Consider the following 19,160-nt stretch of genomic DNA (forward strand, 5'->3'; position numbering starts at 1 on the left):
GCTTGCAAATTGCATCCTTGAATTCAACAGGAAGTTTGCACCGAGCATAAGAATCAAGTCGACTAACAAATTTAGGATCAATATGCTTCTCACGAAGCTGAGAAAGCAATCGCATATCCTAAACATAGAAATGCAATACAAAAGCTTGCTTATACAAAAATAAAAACCAAAAAAAGAAAAAAGAAGAAAAAAGATTAAAAGATCAAAGAACCTTAGCATAGCAAGTCCTTGAATAATCCATAATAGGATGATAACCATAGCAGCCTTCTTCTTTCAGATCAAGACTTGCATAATGAGTAATCATATCTTTCTTCCAAATAGAAATTGAGGAATAGTAGAAGGAACTTGATGCGACCCAAAAAGCAACATGATCAAGATATAGAACCTAAACAAATAATAAAGATTAAAATAAACATATAATTTAAAAAAAAGGAAGAAGAAGAAGAATAAGAAGAAATATACTTACAGCAAGAAAATATAGACAACCACCAAGAGTGGCTTGCTGAGTAGATTTACAGCTCTTCAACTGATTGAATAACTTGATGTACTCAAGCAACCACGATAGAATGAACCCACACCAATCATAAGATCGAATCTTTTCAAGGTCTTCAAAAATGCCAAAGAACTTCTGACTTGGAACAACAGAAGAATTGGGACAGAGAAAAGTACTCATTGCAACAACAATGAAACAAACAAACATGTCATCATCAGACATATCATTCTTAGAAGTTAGGGCCTCAGAGAAGTAGCTAATAAGAGGTACACTGTCCTACCCAAACCTTGATAGTAAACATGCCTTGCCAGAGGTGTAATCAGTAGGAAAAGGCTCACCACCAAAAGGAAGATAAAGAACCAAATGAACCGCCTCCTTGGTAAGAGATATAACTTTGCCATTAATTACTATATCTCCAGAGCTGAAGTTCACAAGGTGAGCAATCCAATGAACAAAATTTCTAGGAATAGAACACTCATTAAACAAAAGCAAAGATCCAAAACCATACTTCTGAATCACATCTTGATGTTTAGTTGAAAGAGATTTTATCACATCGGAAAAAGTTGAAATAGAGAACCTTGAAAAACCAACTATAGGTCTACCATCAGACTTCTTCTTCACCTATAATTTAGAACAAAGAAAATTATAACAAAAAAAGCACAAAGGAAAAAAAGAGATAAAGAAAATTCAAAATCAATGCTTACATTATGACTCAAAGAAGTTATGAGCTTCTTCTTCAACATCTCAAGCCTAGAACTATGGTAAAAAAGAAAAAGAAATAAATAAGAACAAACAAAAACAATACAAAAAAGGAGAATCAAAAGAAGATGCCATACTTCTTTCACACTATGTAAAAAAGCCACATACCCACCACATCACCTATAGACGCCAGCATAAGCGTGCGTTTGTAGTACGAGTATACAGACGCGCGTTGGGAACATAGGTCTATAGTAAAGTCAGTGGGCTCAAAAACGTGTCTGTGAGACAAGGGCATGGTTCATGGACTCGAAAAAACATTCAATTCGACAGACTCCAGCACCCTCCTCACTTCGCGTTCACCCCCTCATGTCTGCAGTTCACGTCCGCCCCCTCCTCGCATCTCCTCCAAGCCTCCTCTCGGTCTCTGTCTTACTCTCTCTCTCTGTCTTTCGTGGGATTAGGGTTCCTCATCAGCGCGGCCACCGGCCTCTCCTCCATCGGCGCAGCCACCGCCCCATCCTCTCCTGCTCTACCTCCACCCCTCCTCTCCTTTCCTCTCTCTTAGATCTAGATGCTGCCACCCTACATCGCCAGGGACCCCAAGGAGGAGGACTTCGGTGTCAGCGGAGGAGGTGCGGTGGATCTGGTGCCTCCCTGACGTTCGCGTTGGCGTCCCCATGGACCTCCTCGGCACCTGCGGCACCACCCCCATGGTCCTCCCTAACATCGTTGCCCCTACCCCCAAGGGCTTCTAGACGCCTGTGCCACCGTCGCAGGGTCTCTTAAGCACTCGTGCAGTCGTGTTGCTGCCATCGGGAGGTGCGCTCTCTCTTTTACCCACTCAGATCTACTCTCTTTAGTGGATTAAGGGATTGGTGGGACTAGGTTAGGGACTAGGGACTGGAGTAAGGGATTTGGTGCATTTGACTCTTCAGGGACTAGAGTATTATGCTGGTGAGTGCTTGACATGAATTAATTACTCTTTTTTGTCAGAGCCGTTGCATCCTATCTTCATAGTTATATGTACCATTTTTTGATTTGGTCTTTTCCATGAATTCAATCTATAGTTATATGTGCTAGAGAAAACTCAAAATTGTGGTTCAGAAACAAGCTAGTCAGTAGTTAGTTGGTATGTTGACACCTTATAAAAAAATATTGGTATTGTAGTTATGTTCAATTCTATGAATTTAAGTATTCTTGTGAATTCAAGTAGAATTTACAGATTTCATGAGTTCAGTGTAATGTAAACCTATAGGCTGTAGTTGCTTGTGTCACATTCTCAGTCAGATACATGCTCACAGATGTTGAACTTGATGGAGTCCTTGCCATATTTATTTAAGATTGATGAACCAATATCCATTGACCATGACACCAATATCTATTTGTTGCTTATAATATACTAAAAGTGATCTCGTCTCTCTGGTGCTTTTTCTTTCAATTGTCCACAACCTACATTCACTTAACAAGGCACTTTTTCTTGAGAATAATAATAGAGTTCAAGTTTCTCTTTGTCTATGTAGGACAATGATTTGCTGCATGATATCTTTGACATAAAAATTGATCATCATACTGAACATGTCAACCACTGAAAATGTATGCTTTTCATAGCTTGGATGGCCTTGCCTTCTACTTATAGTTTGTCGAATATAACATGTTAACCACTTGTGTATCCTGATATAATACTCCTAGGCGTGTTGTATATCTGGGTTCTTCTTAGTTTGTCGAATATAACATGTCATCTCTACATAGTACAGGCTATAGAGATTCTTTTTTCCCTACCTAGGAAAGTTAAATAAATTGGCTGCTATCATCTACATTGCTTACTAGTTTGGAGCTATATTCTTCTAGAGCATTTTAGGAAGGGCAATAGGACTAGTTTGGAGCTCTGCTTATAGTGTGGGCTGCTCCAACTTGCTGACTTGGCTGCTTACTAATTAGTGTGTCTTCTGGTTGTGAAAGAAACTGGTGGAACAGTGGACTGCAACTAAGGCTTAACTGTGGCCTCTCCATACAAGATCTGTAAAATACTTGCAAGTTCAGTTATGCATCTTTGTTCCTGGTTCATATTTTCAGTTATCCTTTATGTGGACTGTAGCCTCTACATAGCTGCCTGCTTTTACTATGCTATGTAGGTGTCATCTGAAGAACTTGGAAGCCAAATCAAGATTTGATGATGCTTTAGAAGAAAGGAAGACCTTGCATTAGTGGATTCTTACACTAAGGTAGCTAAGAGAATAATTTTTCCACATGGAAAGAGCACAAAAAAATTGAACTGCAATGCCTTAGTATGTTACTGCTGCTACAGAATCTTCAAAGTTTAACCGTGATGCCTTAGTAGTAACTTACATCCAAAGTTTGATAGTATTTGTAGCAGCAGTAACTTACAGAATCTTCAAAAATTGAACTGCGATGCCTTAGGACAGTGCTATTTGGGTTGATGATGGTGCCATAGGAATAATTAGTTGCAAATAATATCAGCTTTCTGTTACTTGGAGATTAATACTGAATTTTTTTGGGCAGCAACCTCCTTAGGACTTTCTAAAATATTTGTTGTTGCTAACATACTAAACACTCATTTTGGAATAACCTGAACTAATAAATAAATAAGTAATCCTATTGAAAGTAGGCTTTTTGGAATAAAGTAGATAAGACCTAGCTGCTATATATGTGGTGTGGTACTGTTTTTTGTTGGGTTTAGAGTTTGTGCAACATGGAAGCTTTACACCTGATTCCTGAGAAAATTGATTTTATAGCACATGTAACTTATGGTAGTGTCATCTAAGTGCATCAGCTGATTCTTTCATTTTTTCTGTATTCTTTCAGATTGGAGGACTACCTGGTTGTATACCTCTAAGTGCATCTAAGTTCTTCACTCCTGTGAGTATCTTGGTCTAGTGATAGCTCCAGTGTGCTTCATCTGTCATTTCTCGTTTTGCACTAAATTAGCATGAGTTAAGATTGAAGTTTGTGGTTGCACTGATATCAACAACTTCCTAAAGGATTGTAGAAAATCTGAGATAAAATTCTATATTTCTGAGAGAATGATAGAATTGTCACAATATTTTTTTGATAAATTATTTACTCTTGTCATGTTTTTCAACATGGAAGCTAATACTTGTGCCTTCTAAAGTTTACCACTACAATGAACTATGCTTCTTGATCATAGCATCGCAGTACTAATAATCAGAAAGCTTGAGCCTTCTTATTGTGTCTTATAGATGCTAAGTATAGCAGTAACTAGATGCACCTAGGTACTGGACATTAGTGTAGAATGGTTATTTCTAAGTCTGGTTGAGAATGCATGCATAGTAATCTTTGTGTTTGCATTATAGTTATAGATAGATGAATAGTACTCTAATTATGGTGCATTTACATGGTCCACTCAATTTTATTAATCTACATTGCACGATAGTGGCAGCAAATAACAAACCATGTTAAGATCTTACAAAGCTAAAGCATCTATTGGTTAAGTACTGTTGTCATTTCTTAGTATCACTCTTAACTAAGTTGTCATCCCTAGCATGATGCCAGAAATGCGTTGTTGGTAATTATAAGAACACTTGTAAACTATATATAAGGTATCCGCAAGCGCACAGATAATATACCATTGTAGCATTTCACCCGGGAGTATACCGAGTATTGTTATTTATATTTTATCCACAGGGAGGAGCTAGGGGGTTGTATTATATTGACAAATATGTATACTTATGATAATACCACTCTCATGCTATGGCAGGGGTAAGTCAAGTGATAAATAAATGATAACTATAAGGTAATAATGATATTCTATAGATATAAATAGATACTCATAAAATATAGTAAGGCTAAGCAGGAGACTTGTTAAGAGCAAAAGATTCCTAAGTCATTACTTATCTACTAAGTCTTTTGTACACCCAAGTATATACACTCTCATCTATAGTATAACTAACTTTGGATCTATGCATAAGGAACATTACTAAGGAAGATTAAGAACAGAGCTTGTCTTCCTTCGCAATCACGTTCTACATACTCTACAAATGGGGAGTGGACTACAACGGACTTAACAAGAGTGTCACATCCACGATCTACCACATGACCCAGAGTGCAGAAGGCATCTGCAGGCAAACAATATCTAAGCACCATGCTTACATAATGTCGACCACTTAACTCACTTGAGTACTAAGCTAAGAGCTTTACGAACATATGCATATATTCATCATCAATCATAACTATATCAAGCATTTTACTAGAGCAAACTAGGAACATAATAAATAGCAACATAAATATTGAAGTGGCACAAAGTCATAAATAAAGAGATACAATGGCTATACCAGTCTCCAGACGACAGATCTAGAATCCTGAGCAATAGCCCAAACTCTACTTGAACCTTGCTAGCTAGCCTATACTAAAAACTTGAAGAATTGGAACTCTATTCTCTTCTCTTTGGAAACCCTAATTTATGATCTACTCTTGACTTATGGTAGCATGCCCTAGAGGGGGGTAGGGGCTGGTTATATAGGCCGGAGCATCCAACGTGAGCCCTTGGATCAAACTGACTTAAAGGACGGTGTAGATGCATCCTAGGAGGTGGTGGGAAACTAACATATGAAGGAGGCTGACAGGTGGGTCCCCTAGGGGCCGAGCGGCCTCTAGGTGGGGCCGGCCGGCCCCACATGGCAGTGGCTTAGGCCCCGCTTCGGTGTGGAGTCCTCTCGAGTCTTCTGGAACCTTCTAGAGTTGATTTCGCTACGGATAAGCGTGATTTTATTTGACGATTTGATCCTCCTTGACGATTTTCTGGATAAGCCCTACTAAAAACACATATTCACCAAAACTTGTGGAAATTATTAGTTTAAACCCCTAAGTCTATGTCGGTGATCCTGTTTATGTATTTATACAGGTAAAGTTGACTGTTTATGTTGGATGATAACTTCTATCAACAAGTACAAAGTGATACACTAACTCAAGTGGTCATGGATAGACTTCATGCATATCTATTGTACTAAAATGTTCTAGGTTAAGTATGATAGTGTTTGCTACACTAGATAGTACAGTGGTACTAAGTTTATCAATGTCTACTATTTGGATGTCATGTTTGTATTCTAGTATGTAATAACAGCCATTCCAGAGCCTGGCATTAAGGATTTATATTTTTTTTTGTTTTTTAATTCGGTATCACAGACGCGTGTTGGTTATGCGCATTTGTGATAAGAGGAAGTTACAGACGCGTTTTGACTATACTCGTCTGTGATACGGTTAGTACAGACGCGTCTTTACTGTACCCGTCTATCCTATAACCTAATCACAGACACGTGCTTGTATAACACAGATGCGTGCTGGTAACACGTGTCTATAGTAGAAGCTTATTACAGACGCGCTTTTGACACATCTGTAATAAGACCTTATTATAGACGTGTTATGGCACGCGTCTGTAATGACCCTGAACGAGCGTCTGTGATGTGCTTTTTTTACATAGTGTCATATACTGCTTGTACAAGTCCTCATTAACAAAATGATGACCATCAGACATAGAATCCTACAAAAAAAGGAATTAGAAGAACTACAAGGAACAAAAGACATCTAATTCTACATACAAAATAAACTTGTACTTACATCTGAATCAAAGAGTCTATCATTACTATAGCCATTAAAATCTTTAGCAGCAGAAGAGTTCCCAGACAAAAACAACTCATCGTCATCAAGACCATCAAAAGCATCACTAGTTGCGCCATCCAAGAACGAACACTTCCTTTTCTTAGCCATCTAACATGTAAATAAACAACAAAAAAAATATACTTCACAGTTATATAATAACTTCAAAACTGCAGTCCGGATGTGACCTCTAATGAAATCTATGAGGCAGTAGAATGGGCTCAATGCTAAATTTAGAGAATACAAGCAACAGAAGTGCCAAAATATGTAGGATACCACCTAAGTCCGAAATGACATCAGATATCTATCTCATACAAAGTTTCTGATATTGTGCACATGGGATGGATAACACACAAACCCAAATAAATCGGTTGCTTTGAATCACTTCCCTACCCACTCTGATTAACTTTGCACAAGCCAAATCAAGTAAACACAGCACTTCTAAATAGCAAGCAAGAACCAAAAAAAGAAAAAATCATGTGATTTTAGTTACATAGTCCACCTGATCTCTACCAACCACACATCAGCAAGCTATGAAAAAGCCAAGCTCTTGACGAAAGAAAATTGTCTTAATGTGTTAACAAGGGCACCTATAATATAATTACTTAAGGAATCCTGTACTCTATCAACTAGAAAAAAACCAAAACTAACAAAATAAAGGTAATATGGGTAATTATCACCAAATCATAAAAATTTCTCACACCTGCTACCAAACAAATACAGTTCAAATCAAACAGGACAAAGATTGAAAGCCTGAAGGTCATAGAAATTAAGCATTCGATGTCAAAATATGGCCAATACAGAACTATTGCATGTACCGAAAAAAGCACCAGATTCACAAGAAACATGGCAAGCTAGAAAGATATTGGCTAGCTAACCAACCAGAAAGCAAAGAGAAGGAGCTCAAGTGATTGATAACTCAAGAAATAGATAGCACATCTTTATGATCATGCATTAACTAGACAAGTAATAAAAAAAGGAGCACAAACCAGGAATGACAACAGATCAAGCTGCTTCCTCCAACAACCACCATGACCCATCCTTTCCAGCAACACCAACTAAATTCTAACTAACATCACTAAAGTTTGATGAAAGACAAACTTTATGGTACACGGTCAACAACTTAACAGACAAATGCATGAACAGCATATATTAGGCTGAATGCATAGAAGGCAAACAACAAAAATTGTATAAGATGAAACAAATTGAAAGATTGAATAAGCTAAATTATTGAATTGCCATATAAAATGCCTGATATCAACACTAACAAGATGAACTAAGCAATTTGTCCAAACAATCTCACGGCTGACAAAGAATAGATAGCAACCCCAAAAATTAGATATATAAACAATACATCAATACATGGTGAATTCAAACAACAAAGGAACTGAAGCTACAGAAGCACAACTACAGAACCTATTTCAACATAATAACAACTACACAGACTCACAGCAGGTACTTATCCACAATAGAGGAGGACTACGACTTCAAATCAGAAACGGAATCAACCTCCACCTCCAACTCCAGCACCCGCTACAACTCAGCCTCCAGCTCCAGAACCTCGTCCAACTCCGCAACTGCCTCAACCTCGACCGACGACTGCGCTCGGCGAATACCTAGGGTTCAGACTCAACGAAAAAATCCGCCTCGGCCAAAGCTCCACCTACGACTAATTGAATGAACAGGAGAAGAACAGAGAGAAAATAGAACCTAAATCAATACGAGAACAACAAGATATACAACATAGGATGAAAAATGGGACCAAAAACTAACCTGCGACGACAAATCGACGATGAAGATCTCCGTCCGCCGCGGGATCCGCCTCCGACACCGCCAGACAAGCGGCGAAGACTAAAGGGAAAGGGGAAGATCCGGCTACAACTCAGCCACCAGATACGGAATCGCTTCAACCTCCGCAACCGGCTCGACCTCGACCAACGACTCCAACACGGCGAGGACCTAGGGTTCGAACACAACGAGAAGAAACCGCCTCAACCAAAGCTCCACATCCAACTAATCCATTGAATAGGAGAAGAAACAGAAAGAAATAGAACATAAATCAACTCGACAACAACAAGATCTACCAAATTTGATGGCAAAAAGGGACCAAAACTAACCTACGACGGCAAATCACCGAGGAAGAGCTCCGTCCGCCGCGGGCTCCGTCGCCGCCACCGCCAGACGAGCGGGGGAAACGAAAGGAAATGGGGAAAGGAAATGAACAGCTCAAAAGAAACAAAGGCGCGAGTTTCCCAAAAAATGCTGACATGTGGGCCCAGACGTCAGCCAAATGAACAAGACAACGCACGCGATCGGCGGGCGGCGGGCAGAGGAACGATCCAGATCGGCCAAAGGCCAGATCCAACGACCAAAAAAACAGTGTGACGGGAGCCAAAGTTTCACACGGGCAACACATAGCTTTTGTGTTTCCCTCTAACCCTGATTCTCTTCGGCCTTTAGTGCAACCAAAGTTGACGTGCAATTAATTTTCCTTGGACCTGTCCAAAAGGAAAATCCCTTAGAAAAAATCATCTGATCTCCCTCGACTATTGTGTGACTCCGAATTGCCTCCCTCAGTCAAAAAATCGATTTTTTACCTTCCTATAAGAGATTTTGAAGTGGTTTTGGTTAATGTGTCGTGGCATCACAAATGAGGTAAATTGGACTTTTTTGCAACGAAAAAAGAATTATTAAATTCAATAGTTATGTTATGATAATACATAATCTTGCAATTCTCCTTTTGGCGTATATAATATAATCAGCCTGTTCGTTTATTGGTTTCAGCCAGGGCTTATCAGTCAGCCAACAGTATTTTCCTCTCACAACGAACCATCACCAACCGGGCTTATCAGCTCAGAAATCAACCAGCGAACAGGCCGAATACATAATCTTGCCTCATCAGCTCATCTTGATAGGGCTGATTCTTATGCTAGGCAAGCCTCTATCCAATTAATTATTGTATATGTTCTATCCGTAACAATGGTTCTAAAAGTTGTACATGGTTTTTTGGTAACCTCAAATGTTATGCCCAAGACGTATCTCCACGATGATACAATTTTTATGTCTCTTCTTTTATTAATTTCATGCTACCACAGAGAAAATTTCTACAGAACATCTAATTAATGATTTGCCTATACCCATATAAATACTTACTTAATTAATGAGTATTTTACAACCCACTGGGTTAGCGGTTAGCCTAACTGCATCCCAACAAGCCGTAGTGGAACCTCTTCAACGTACGTCATCAAAGAACACACAGCAAAGAGCCTGTGAACTTGTTGCCCAGCAAAGAAAAGAACAAATTGCCATTCTTCTTTTCGTATATATAATACATAAAAATCTTGCCTCATCAGCTCATCTTGATAGGCCTGATTCTTGTGCTAGGCAAGGCTGCTTTCTTTCTCGCTTTGGCACAAAGTGTGTCGTCTCCAGAAAAGACCTCATATACACAAACACAATTATTAAATCCAATAGTTATGTTATATATGATAATGGAGTGTTATGATTCGCCACAGAATGAAGACCTTTTAGGTTCATGAATGAATTCTTTTATTTACGTCGTGTTCATGCGTATATATTTCTATAGGTCCGGTCTGATCCGTTCCATGATGGCGCAAGTGCAACATGGCACGGTGGTAGGCTGCTGAGCACGCCACCACTTCTAGGCGCGTCCCGAATATTTGTAAGTATTTTTTATAAAAAAAAGTATTTCCCAACACATATTAATTGCGTGCATGCAGTGCGTTCAATTCCATGGGATGGGAGCATATATTAACTGTTGATCTGAAATTGACCTGTTGACTACTGGGAACAAGCGAGCGATTTGTAGAGTGCTGCCACATGTGCCGTCCGTCCAGATGCAGCATGGCAATATTTTGTTACAGTACTCTGTACTCCGGAGCAAATTAAATTCAAACGGCACGTCGGCACCTGGATACTGGGCATCTGAGCGTACTGTATGTATTATTATATATATATATATATATACTGTGGATCGCTAGATCTTAAAACGGCACGCATCCTGTTCGTTTGATCATATCAGCCATGTTTATTAGCTATGATATAATGTTTTTTTTTCACAACAAAACAACATCAGTCAGCTTATAAACCACAGAAACGATCAAACGAATAGGGCGACAAATCTGAATCCAAAATTTGAAACCAAAGGAATCTTTATACTCAGATCATGAGCGGAGTATTTATATACTTACTCAGATCATGAGCGTATAATGACGTAAAATAATGTCCGCCATGAACACTGGGACCTTCCTTTGAATAAACAACTTGTTTCAGACGGGCAAATCTAACCGCTTGATACAGGCATGTGGGAAATTTATACAGCTAATAAAACAGCATATTATGGAGCTGTCTCAAGAATGGTTTGATATAATATTGTTATATCAAGCAATTTATATATTAATTAATGGACGGCTGGAAAAGGGTCTTGGAAAAAGCAGGAACAGCTTACTCCACTCCACTCCAAGACGACGCCCTCATGCCACTATGCGCTGACAGCAGCAGTCTCTGGATCTAGTTCGCCCGTGGATGGCACATCGTCGTTGCGTAGTCTGATAGTCTCCCAGCGCGGGCCACACTGAGTGTGACGCGTGGAGTATGCCAGAGAGACACCTGCACTGCACAAAGGCCAGAGGGGACACACGCCTTCGGTCTCGAGGCAGGGTCACAATTCATCAGTTTCTCCCGTAGGCCATATCAGAACAGTGCTCTCGCATGCTGTAACGCTGGAAAGACCGAAAGACGGCTGAGATCTAGCCTATATGTTGAACGGATCACATCTGCTAATTAACTCTCTTACATTTTCGTCCTCGCTTCACGCAAAAAATTCAAACCGGAGTTAATTTCCTCTAAACTCAGACTTTAAGCTCAGTTTTCCCTTAGGTTTCGGTATGGGACTAAAGTCCCGTAGCTACGGTGTTCCGCTACCACAGTACCGTTGACCCGGAGCTACATTGCTCGCCATTCGGCCCAATCCATCGGATCGGTCCAACATAGCCTATTTAGCGGGGTCTCACACATGTGTTGAGGCCAACCGCAGCGCAAGCACAGCGGGCGAGACGGAGTGGAAGATGGGAAAAATTCAAGGTCCGACACGGCCGACGGGGGCGCGCAGAGGTCTTTTGTCCGGTTTCTGCTCCGCATCCCACAAACACAAACGCTGCATGCACGGAATTGCTAGCGAGACCCGCGTTAGTGCGTTACCAGATTGTCTTTTGCGTGCAGGCGCGTAGACGTGGCTGGTTCTCTTCTTTCTTTCCTCATCAAGAAGTGGCTTTGAGAGTAGCCAGCTAAGCTACGGTAGTGAAATCCAGGTTATACTTCGTTGCAGTTATATTAGCTTGTTCACCTCGAGTGAATTCCGCATGCATGTACTTTCTTGTTTCATCCCAAGCTGGACAACACCTATGCGTTTCTCATTTCTCATAACGTTCGCACAACGGCACAACTCATCACCACCCAAAAAATAACAACCATGAATGAATAATAAGGTCAAGAGCTCACCGGTGTCAAATTTAAACTCTACAATAAGAGCAACCCCGTTAAGCTTTGAGGACCTTTTGGCTACATGTACTATCTCCATAATTATAATCTTAAACTTCTAAAATTTGAGCAAGTTTGTGAAAAGAAACGGTACTTATTGTATGAAAAAAACTATACAACAAAATATATATATCCATGATGAATCTAATAAAACTTGTTCGGTATCATAAAAATGATATTATTTTTTTATAAACTCAATCCTAAAATTGTCTTTTTCGGATAGAGAGGAATGCATGGCTACTTAAGATCGAACGGCTGAAACAAATATGATGACATGGCTGTAGAGAAATAGAGTAAATGTCCTTTAGTGGGTTCTGTCTATATAGGCTATATAGATATAGATAATGATTATTATCTTTTCTTTGTGACACATGTATATTAGTATTTTGTGGTGGCGTGGTGCATATTGCATCTCGTATGTCTGCAACACATGATATATGGTAACTTACTGAAAGAAGTCCTTAATAGAAGGATTGATTCCACATCCTTCTGAAATAAAAAATTATCATACTTTGGCTACTAAAATTATTTTTTACTCATGACAGAATGCAAGTTTCTAACATAATATGCATTAAAGGGGGAAAAACACCATTTTATATTATCTATATATAATATTAAAGAACCAAATCTCCTCCCATTTTTTGGTCGGTTACTCCCCTAACTAACTCAATAGAATGTTGGAACTATCTCTGTGGATTATCTACAGGTTATAACCCTCCTATTTTATATAGCTATATAGAAATCCTAATCCTAATAACCCCCCCCCCCCCCCTAATTCCTAATCCAAATAGAAAAGATAAGAGTCCTAATAATATTAAACCATGACAAGCTTCCTTGTTTTGGTCTTATTTATTTTTCTCTGTTTTTCCAAGAACTTTATGAGTTTTTTTTGCCGTAGAGACCCTGTCCGTCACGAACGAGAGGACAGGAACGAGAGGCTAGTCCTTCAGCCTGTTTGTTTGGCTGTGGCTTATCGTAAACGATCGTAAATTTCCAGCCGAAACAGTATTTTTCTCTCACACAAACCAGCCAGCCGTACTTCTTCACGAACCAGCAACGATACGAACCAGCCAACCGAACAAGCTGTTGTCGGCCGTGCATTTTTTCATCTTATTTTCCTATTTCGATGTCTTTTTCGATTTCTTCTTTTTCCGGTTTCAGTTAGGTTCAGTTATATTTTCTTTACTCATCACGACGGGAACTAGAGCCAAGTCCCTGTCGGCCATGATTTTTTTTATTTCTTTTCATGTTTCGATGTCTTTTTCGATTTTTTCTAGTTTGGTCAGGTTCAGTTACGTTTTCTTTTTTTCAGCACGCTCAACTACATGTGTTCCATTATGTTATTTTCACGTTCAACTAAATGTGAAGTGAAAATAGAAATAGGTAGATGAATAATAACAATAAAAATAAAGAATAATTTTTTGATTTCTTTTCATGTTTCGATGTCTTTTTTGAATTTTCCTAGCTCAGTTAGGTTCAATTACGTTTTCTTTTTTTCATCATGCTCAACTACATGTGTTCCATTATGTAATTTTCACATTCAACTAAATGTTAATGTGAAAATAGAAATAGATAGATGAATAATAACAATTAAAATAAAGAATAAAAACAAGACAATACGTAGGCTTTGAACTCCAGACCTTTGATTGACCGAGAAATAAATATTCTCAACACCAAGTTATTTAATATAAGCAAAACTCGTATTATTATAACCGGATTTAGTTGATAGTCCAAAAATCAAATTGTGAAACTAGATCTTAAGTTATATCTACAAGTAAATATTTTTGTGCTTAGCAATGGGAGAAAAAATCTATCAGTACCTTATTTTAATTTGCTACAAGCTTAATTATACGTTGCCATATTATTGTCAACATTTGATTATATTTTGGACGTCGTCACAAAATAAATTATAGCTCTCAAATTTTATAAAAAGGGGAAACATAAATAGCTGTATAACACCTTTTCTCTCCACGCGGACGCATTTGCTAGTATAATACAATATAAATAAAAAGAAAACAAAAATACACATGAAAAGCCATTGTCGTGGCATAGTTTGTTTTCTTAAATATCTTATTAAAAATTTATATAAACGAGATTGGTAAAACGAAACTAACTCTTGTTCCAGGTAAAAATGCTAATCCTTGCCTTGGGAAGATAGGAGTCTTGGTAAACCTACCGAAATTGAATCCCTCCCTCCGGCTAAAAACAAATCGGATTCACAATTCCTCGCCGTCCCTTCCCCCTCCCATCGCTTGCCCCTCGCTCCTCTTCCTCTCCGCGCCGCCTCCCTTCGAATCGAAATCCCTCTCCGTCATGCCGAAGGGCGCCAAGAAGCGCGCCAAGCTCAAGCAGCAGCAGCAGCAGCAGCAGGGCCACCCCGACGATGGCGGCAACACCAACACCAGCAACGGCAACGGTAACGGCAGCGATGACAACAACAACGCCTCGAGCGGCCGCGACGGCGACCACCACCACCTGCGGATCCCACCCAAAGTTTCTCGCGGTACGAATGGCACCTAACCCTCCTCCACCCTCTTTAAGCCGGAGCAGATCCGCGCGCCGCTTTCGGCACCAGCGGGGTGGGAATCACCTTTTCGCATGCGGCGAGGGTGGCATTCGCTGTCGCCGCGGGTTTCCCCGCCACCATGTTCCCACCGGCCGCCGCTTTACGGGCTGTTCGCGCTTTCCTTGCTCCCTTCCTTGCGCTATATGTATGATGGATGCCTGTGGTTTCTGATGCTGTGCTTGTGTGTGGGTTGGCCCAGTGGATGCGAGCGAGGACTCCATGGAGAGCTCCGAGGAGATGGTGACCCCCCGGGCCGCTGCGTCGGAGCCGGACGAGGAGGAGAGGAAGGCCACCGCGGCCGAGGTGCCCGTGGAGCGCGCCGTCGAGGCGGACGTCGCCGGGTCTGGGGAGGTCATGGTGGACGCGTTTCCGCCGGAAACCGCTGCGCAGGAACGTGAGGGCAAGGTGGATGAGGCAGAGGTGGAGGTGCACGCCGTGGTGGCGCAGGAACCTGAGGTAAAGGATGTGTTGGTGGCCGAGGAATCCGTGGTGCAGGAGCCAGTGGTTGATGCACCGGCGGTGGAGGCTTCAGAGGTGAAGAAGGAGGTGTCCAAGGTGCATTTGGTGCTTGAATCTGAGCCGAAGGTTGATGAAGTGGTGGTGGTCGAGGAAACGCCTGTAACGCCTGAGGTACAGGAACCAGAGGTGAAGGGCGCCGGTTCTACTGTTGTGTTGAAGGAACCAGAGATGAATAGCGGCAATGTGGTGGTCAAGGACTCTGCTGAGGCGTCGCGATCTCAGGAGGCTGTTGATGTGCATACTACAGAGGTAAATGGTGTATGCGGTTTAGTTCTATTCATCTCCCACGTTTTAAAGCTGTGAGTTCTGATTGGGTGGGTTCTATTTGCTGCAGGTGGCGCGCGGACCTGCAGTGGCAGCTTCAGGGCAGCGGGCAACATGGTGGAATTGCTGCGGCCTTTTTGATGCCTTTACTGGTTCAGGGAGATAGGTGAAGGTGAGATGGTTCTATACTTCGATATCTCATGATTGTGTTTTTTTTATAGTACTCTGTTGATTTTGAGTGGCATAATTTCTTATTTCTAAGCACACTGTAATTAGCGTAAAAAAAATTGGTGTTGCGGAAATATGGTCGCGAGTTTTACTGGTTAAGCCTTTGGAATATGAGGTGCATATCTGAGTTCATTGTGCATAGCTTATTTGGTGAGATCATTGCGAGTGCTGTTCAATGTCAGTGTATACGTTATAAATATAATTTAACCTGCAGTTTGTAACATCTAAGGAACCTATAAATTGCAAAGCGATGGTGTTTTTGTGGGTACTGAGCAAATGCTTTTTTCAGGGTGAACCTTTGGGCCATGAAATGCGCTTTTGTATCTCTCACACATGGTTTAATAAATGGCTTGTGATATTGTTATCATTACTGTTAGATGTCATTGGTGATGGTAGCAGCTAAAATTATTCGCTTAGCTTTGAAATTCACTTCTTGACTTCACTTGCTGAGTTTTGAATGTAGAATATAGTAATATACTCTACCCAGTTATAAGCAGTGATTGAATTCCAGAAAATTTACCAAACAAAATTTCCAAATCAATTATTGTGCCACTCCATGTAGCTAAAGGGTGCAAGGTGAAAATAAAGGCTGATTGCACAGATTAGGAGGATGCAGTTAGATAATCAGCATTTTATATACTCAAGTTCCATGCTTTTTTAATCTATTTAATAATTCCTTTGAGACTATGGATTTATTTGTGGATTTTTTCTGACATTTTAAGGGAGTAACATTGTATGCTATTGATTCTGAGTGTCCTTCCATCGGTTCCATTTTCTTAAAAAAATGTAGAAACAATATTTTTATTGGCTTAGCATGATTGTCTATATGATGAATGGACACATCATATCTTGAGAGATGGATGTTTTAGTGTCTCTTTTTGGTAAAAAACATCTCTGAGTAATATGAAAAGCTTCATATCATGACTTACTTCTATTGGCTTAGCATGATTTCCTTCTTATGAACGTTGTTTTCCCGATGCTGATAAACTGCCCATGGAAGATAGGTTGTACATTGTGGTGTAATACCTGAAACTTGCTGAAGTCGCACCATTTATTTGAAACTCAGTATACATGTCATGCACATGAAAACGTTGCACAGAATTTACACCCTACTAGAAGGCAGTCATATTATGGACATGGAAAAATGACTTCCCAAGTTCTGTATGTTTCTTAATTGAGTTAAAACAAACTTGTGAATCCCCAAATAACTGGAGATGATCTATTGATTCTCCTCCACTTGGCAGCATAATGTGTATCTTTGTAAATAGAAGAAAAGGGCCAAGCACAAATACCCAAACCAACACTCACACATACAGAACAGAACTAAACAATCTTGAACAATTACCTGCCAGACTAGCCTTCTTTAATATGATGGCACCTGCTTGGTACATGTGGACTGAACTGCAACTGCGGTACTCATCAGTCATAACAAGAACACTTGGTCGTTTCCCCTGATGCCTGTATGAGTATATGTATTTGTCTATGTCGCGTTCTACTCCCTATATACCAAAATAAGTTGGGATTCTAGGATTCGGCGCGCAGACCAAGATTGGTGGTAAAATTATATGCTTCTACCCCTATAGAAAAAGACTAGGACATTTTTGCAGCATCAAGCCTCCGTCAGTTTCTTTTATTTTTTGTTTTGGAAATCATTTTTTTTTTGTTTCTTTGGTTTCTTGCTGGTCCTCAAAGCTTTTGGCTACTGATTTTCTGTGCTCATAGGCATGTGTTGGGACTCGCACCATCTATGCATTTATTTTGGGACAAAATTTGAATCGAAGAAGTGCGATTATTTTGGGGAGGGAGTATATATCAATGTGGATATGAACAACTTACTGAACATGATTACAGTGATTCGCTACACTTGCTATGTTTGTAGCAGCTCTGCTGGATATCACTGTTCAGAAATAGACAATCGTTTTCCTGGCTTCTGGGGATGAGATGAACAAATGTTTGGCAGTTAATCGATACTACTAGTAGTATTTAAGCATCTCATCTAATATTCTCTTTTTTTTATAGGGTTGGAACATGAAGTCAAGAAGACAGAAAATGATGAGCAGTTGTAACTAGACTTTGTTTGAATAGTCACATGAATGATGAAGCAGAAGGATTTGGGATAACATCGAGCTGATGTTTCTACTTTCTTCCTCCCTGTGTCTCTGCATCTGTGCAAAGTTACACCTAGTCCCTGGTCGTGGTTAATATTCTTAATTTCCTTAGCATCATCCCCTTGTCTAGTGTCGTCTAGGTACTGGTCTTTGTAGCATAAGAGTTGAAGTGGGTCGACCGAAAAGAAATTTTGTTGTTTCTGCCTTTATACTTATTTTTCTGGGGTATCGTCTGCTATGCCCCTTTCTCTCATGGTTGTCACTTGTAAGGAGTATATTTGTTGGAACAATTTGAGATGGTTCTTTGGATAGCCTCAATCCGAGATTGCTCAGTGTCAGCCAGGTTGGTCATAGTTTGACTGAATTCGTTCCGTGTTTGGTTCATAGCCATAGTTTATCAACCCTAGCTTTTGGCAGAGTACGGTTGTCGCAAAAAATGCGACGAGAAGAATGCCTGTTACAGTTGGTAAAAAAATGAGCTCATGATGTGTAGGTAGCGGGTTAAGAAAGTTTGGCTTTCTAACTAAGTACGGTGATGCAAAGTGTTGATATAAACCAAGTCCTACCTTTTTATCAGTTCGGGAACTAAATTGAACTGCTGAACCGCGGAACAGTTCTAGGACTGAGCGATCACGGAGGAAATGGAACAGGAAGATTGAACCGCTGAACAGTTCTAGGACTGAGCGGTCACGCAGGAAATGGAACAGGAAGATTGCTGATTGTATTGAGAAAACATTAAATCGTTAATGGCTGACGAGGAAAATGCTTGTCCAGTCGGCGGAAAGGGAAAAGACGAAACCCGTGTCGTTTTAAGGAGCCGTCGCGGCTCAACGCCATAATAACGCGCCTGACCCACTTAGCCCTTCGTTTTCGCGAAAGCGCTTGTGGCCGGGCAAGGCATCTGACTGCAGGAGTGCAGGGGCAAGTGGTGGCTACGCAGCCATTACGGGGCTTATGGCCACGAGCTTATAAAGCGACCTGGCTGATTTCCGTTCACCACATCCACATGTTCATCTGATTTGAACGTTCGCGAATAAGAATCTACTGTACTACCGATCGACTGTACTGTTAGGAATTTAGGCATTTTTATTAA

The 19,160-nt window shown here is 40.4% G+C and overlaps 1 protein-coding gene and 1 pseudogene across 1 annotated transcript; one reads left to right on the top strand and one right to left on the bottom strand.

Annotated features, from left to right (window-relative positions):
* Positions 1 to 202: 202 nt before the first annotated feature.
* On the bottom strand, positions 203 to 6,934 carry LOC136460907 (uncharacterized; annotated as a pseudogene).
* Positions 6,935 to 14,575: 7,641 nt separating this feature from the next.
* LOC136458786 (uncharacterized) lies at positions 14,576 to 18,418 on the top strand. Its single transcript, XM_066458716.1, has 4 exons — positions 14,576 to 14,885; positions 15,148 to 15,716; positions 15,802 to 15,903; positions 17,979 to 18,418. The coding sequence occupies exons 1-3, from the start codon at positions 14,696 to 14,698 to the stop codon at positions 15,895 to 15,897; spliced, it is 855 nt and encodes a 284-aa protein (XP_066314813.1). The 5' UTR covers positions 14,576 to 14,695; the 3' UTR covers positions 15,898 to 15,903; positions 17,979 to 18,418.
* The last annotated feature ends 742 nt before the right edge of the window (positions 18,419 to 19,160 follow it).

The sequence above is a fragment of the Miscanthus floridulus genome, chromosome 6 (genome assembly GCF_019320115.1).
Source record: "Miscanthus floridulus cultivar M001 chromosome 6, ASM1932011v1, whole genome shotgun sequence".
Classification (NCBI taxonomy): Eukaryota; Viridiplantae; Streptophyta; class Magnoliopsida; order Poales; family Poaceae; genus Miscanthus; species Miscanthus floridulus.

Excerpts from the sequence above, each read along its gene's own strand:
- LOC136458786 (XM_066458716.1), top strand. The coding sequence starts at position 14,696 with ATGCCGAAGGGCGCCAAGAAGCGCGCCAAGCTCAAGCAGCAGCAGCAG. Across the intron at positions 14,886-15,147 it reads CCCACCCAAAGTTTCTCGCG|TGGATGCGAGCGAGGACTCC; the intron begins GTACGAATGGCA and ends GGGTTGGCCCAG. Across the intron at positions 15,717-15,801 it reads TTGATGTGCATACTACAGAG|GTGGCGCGCGGACCTGCAGT; the intron begins GTAAATGGTGTA and ends TATTTGCTGCAG.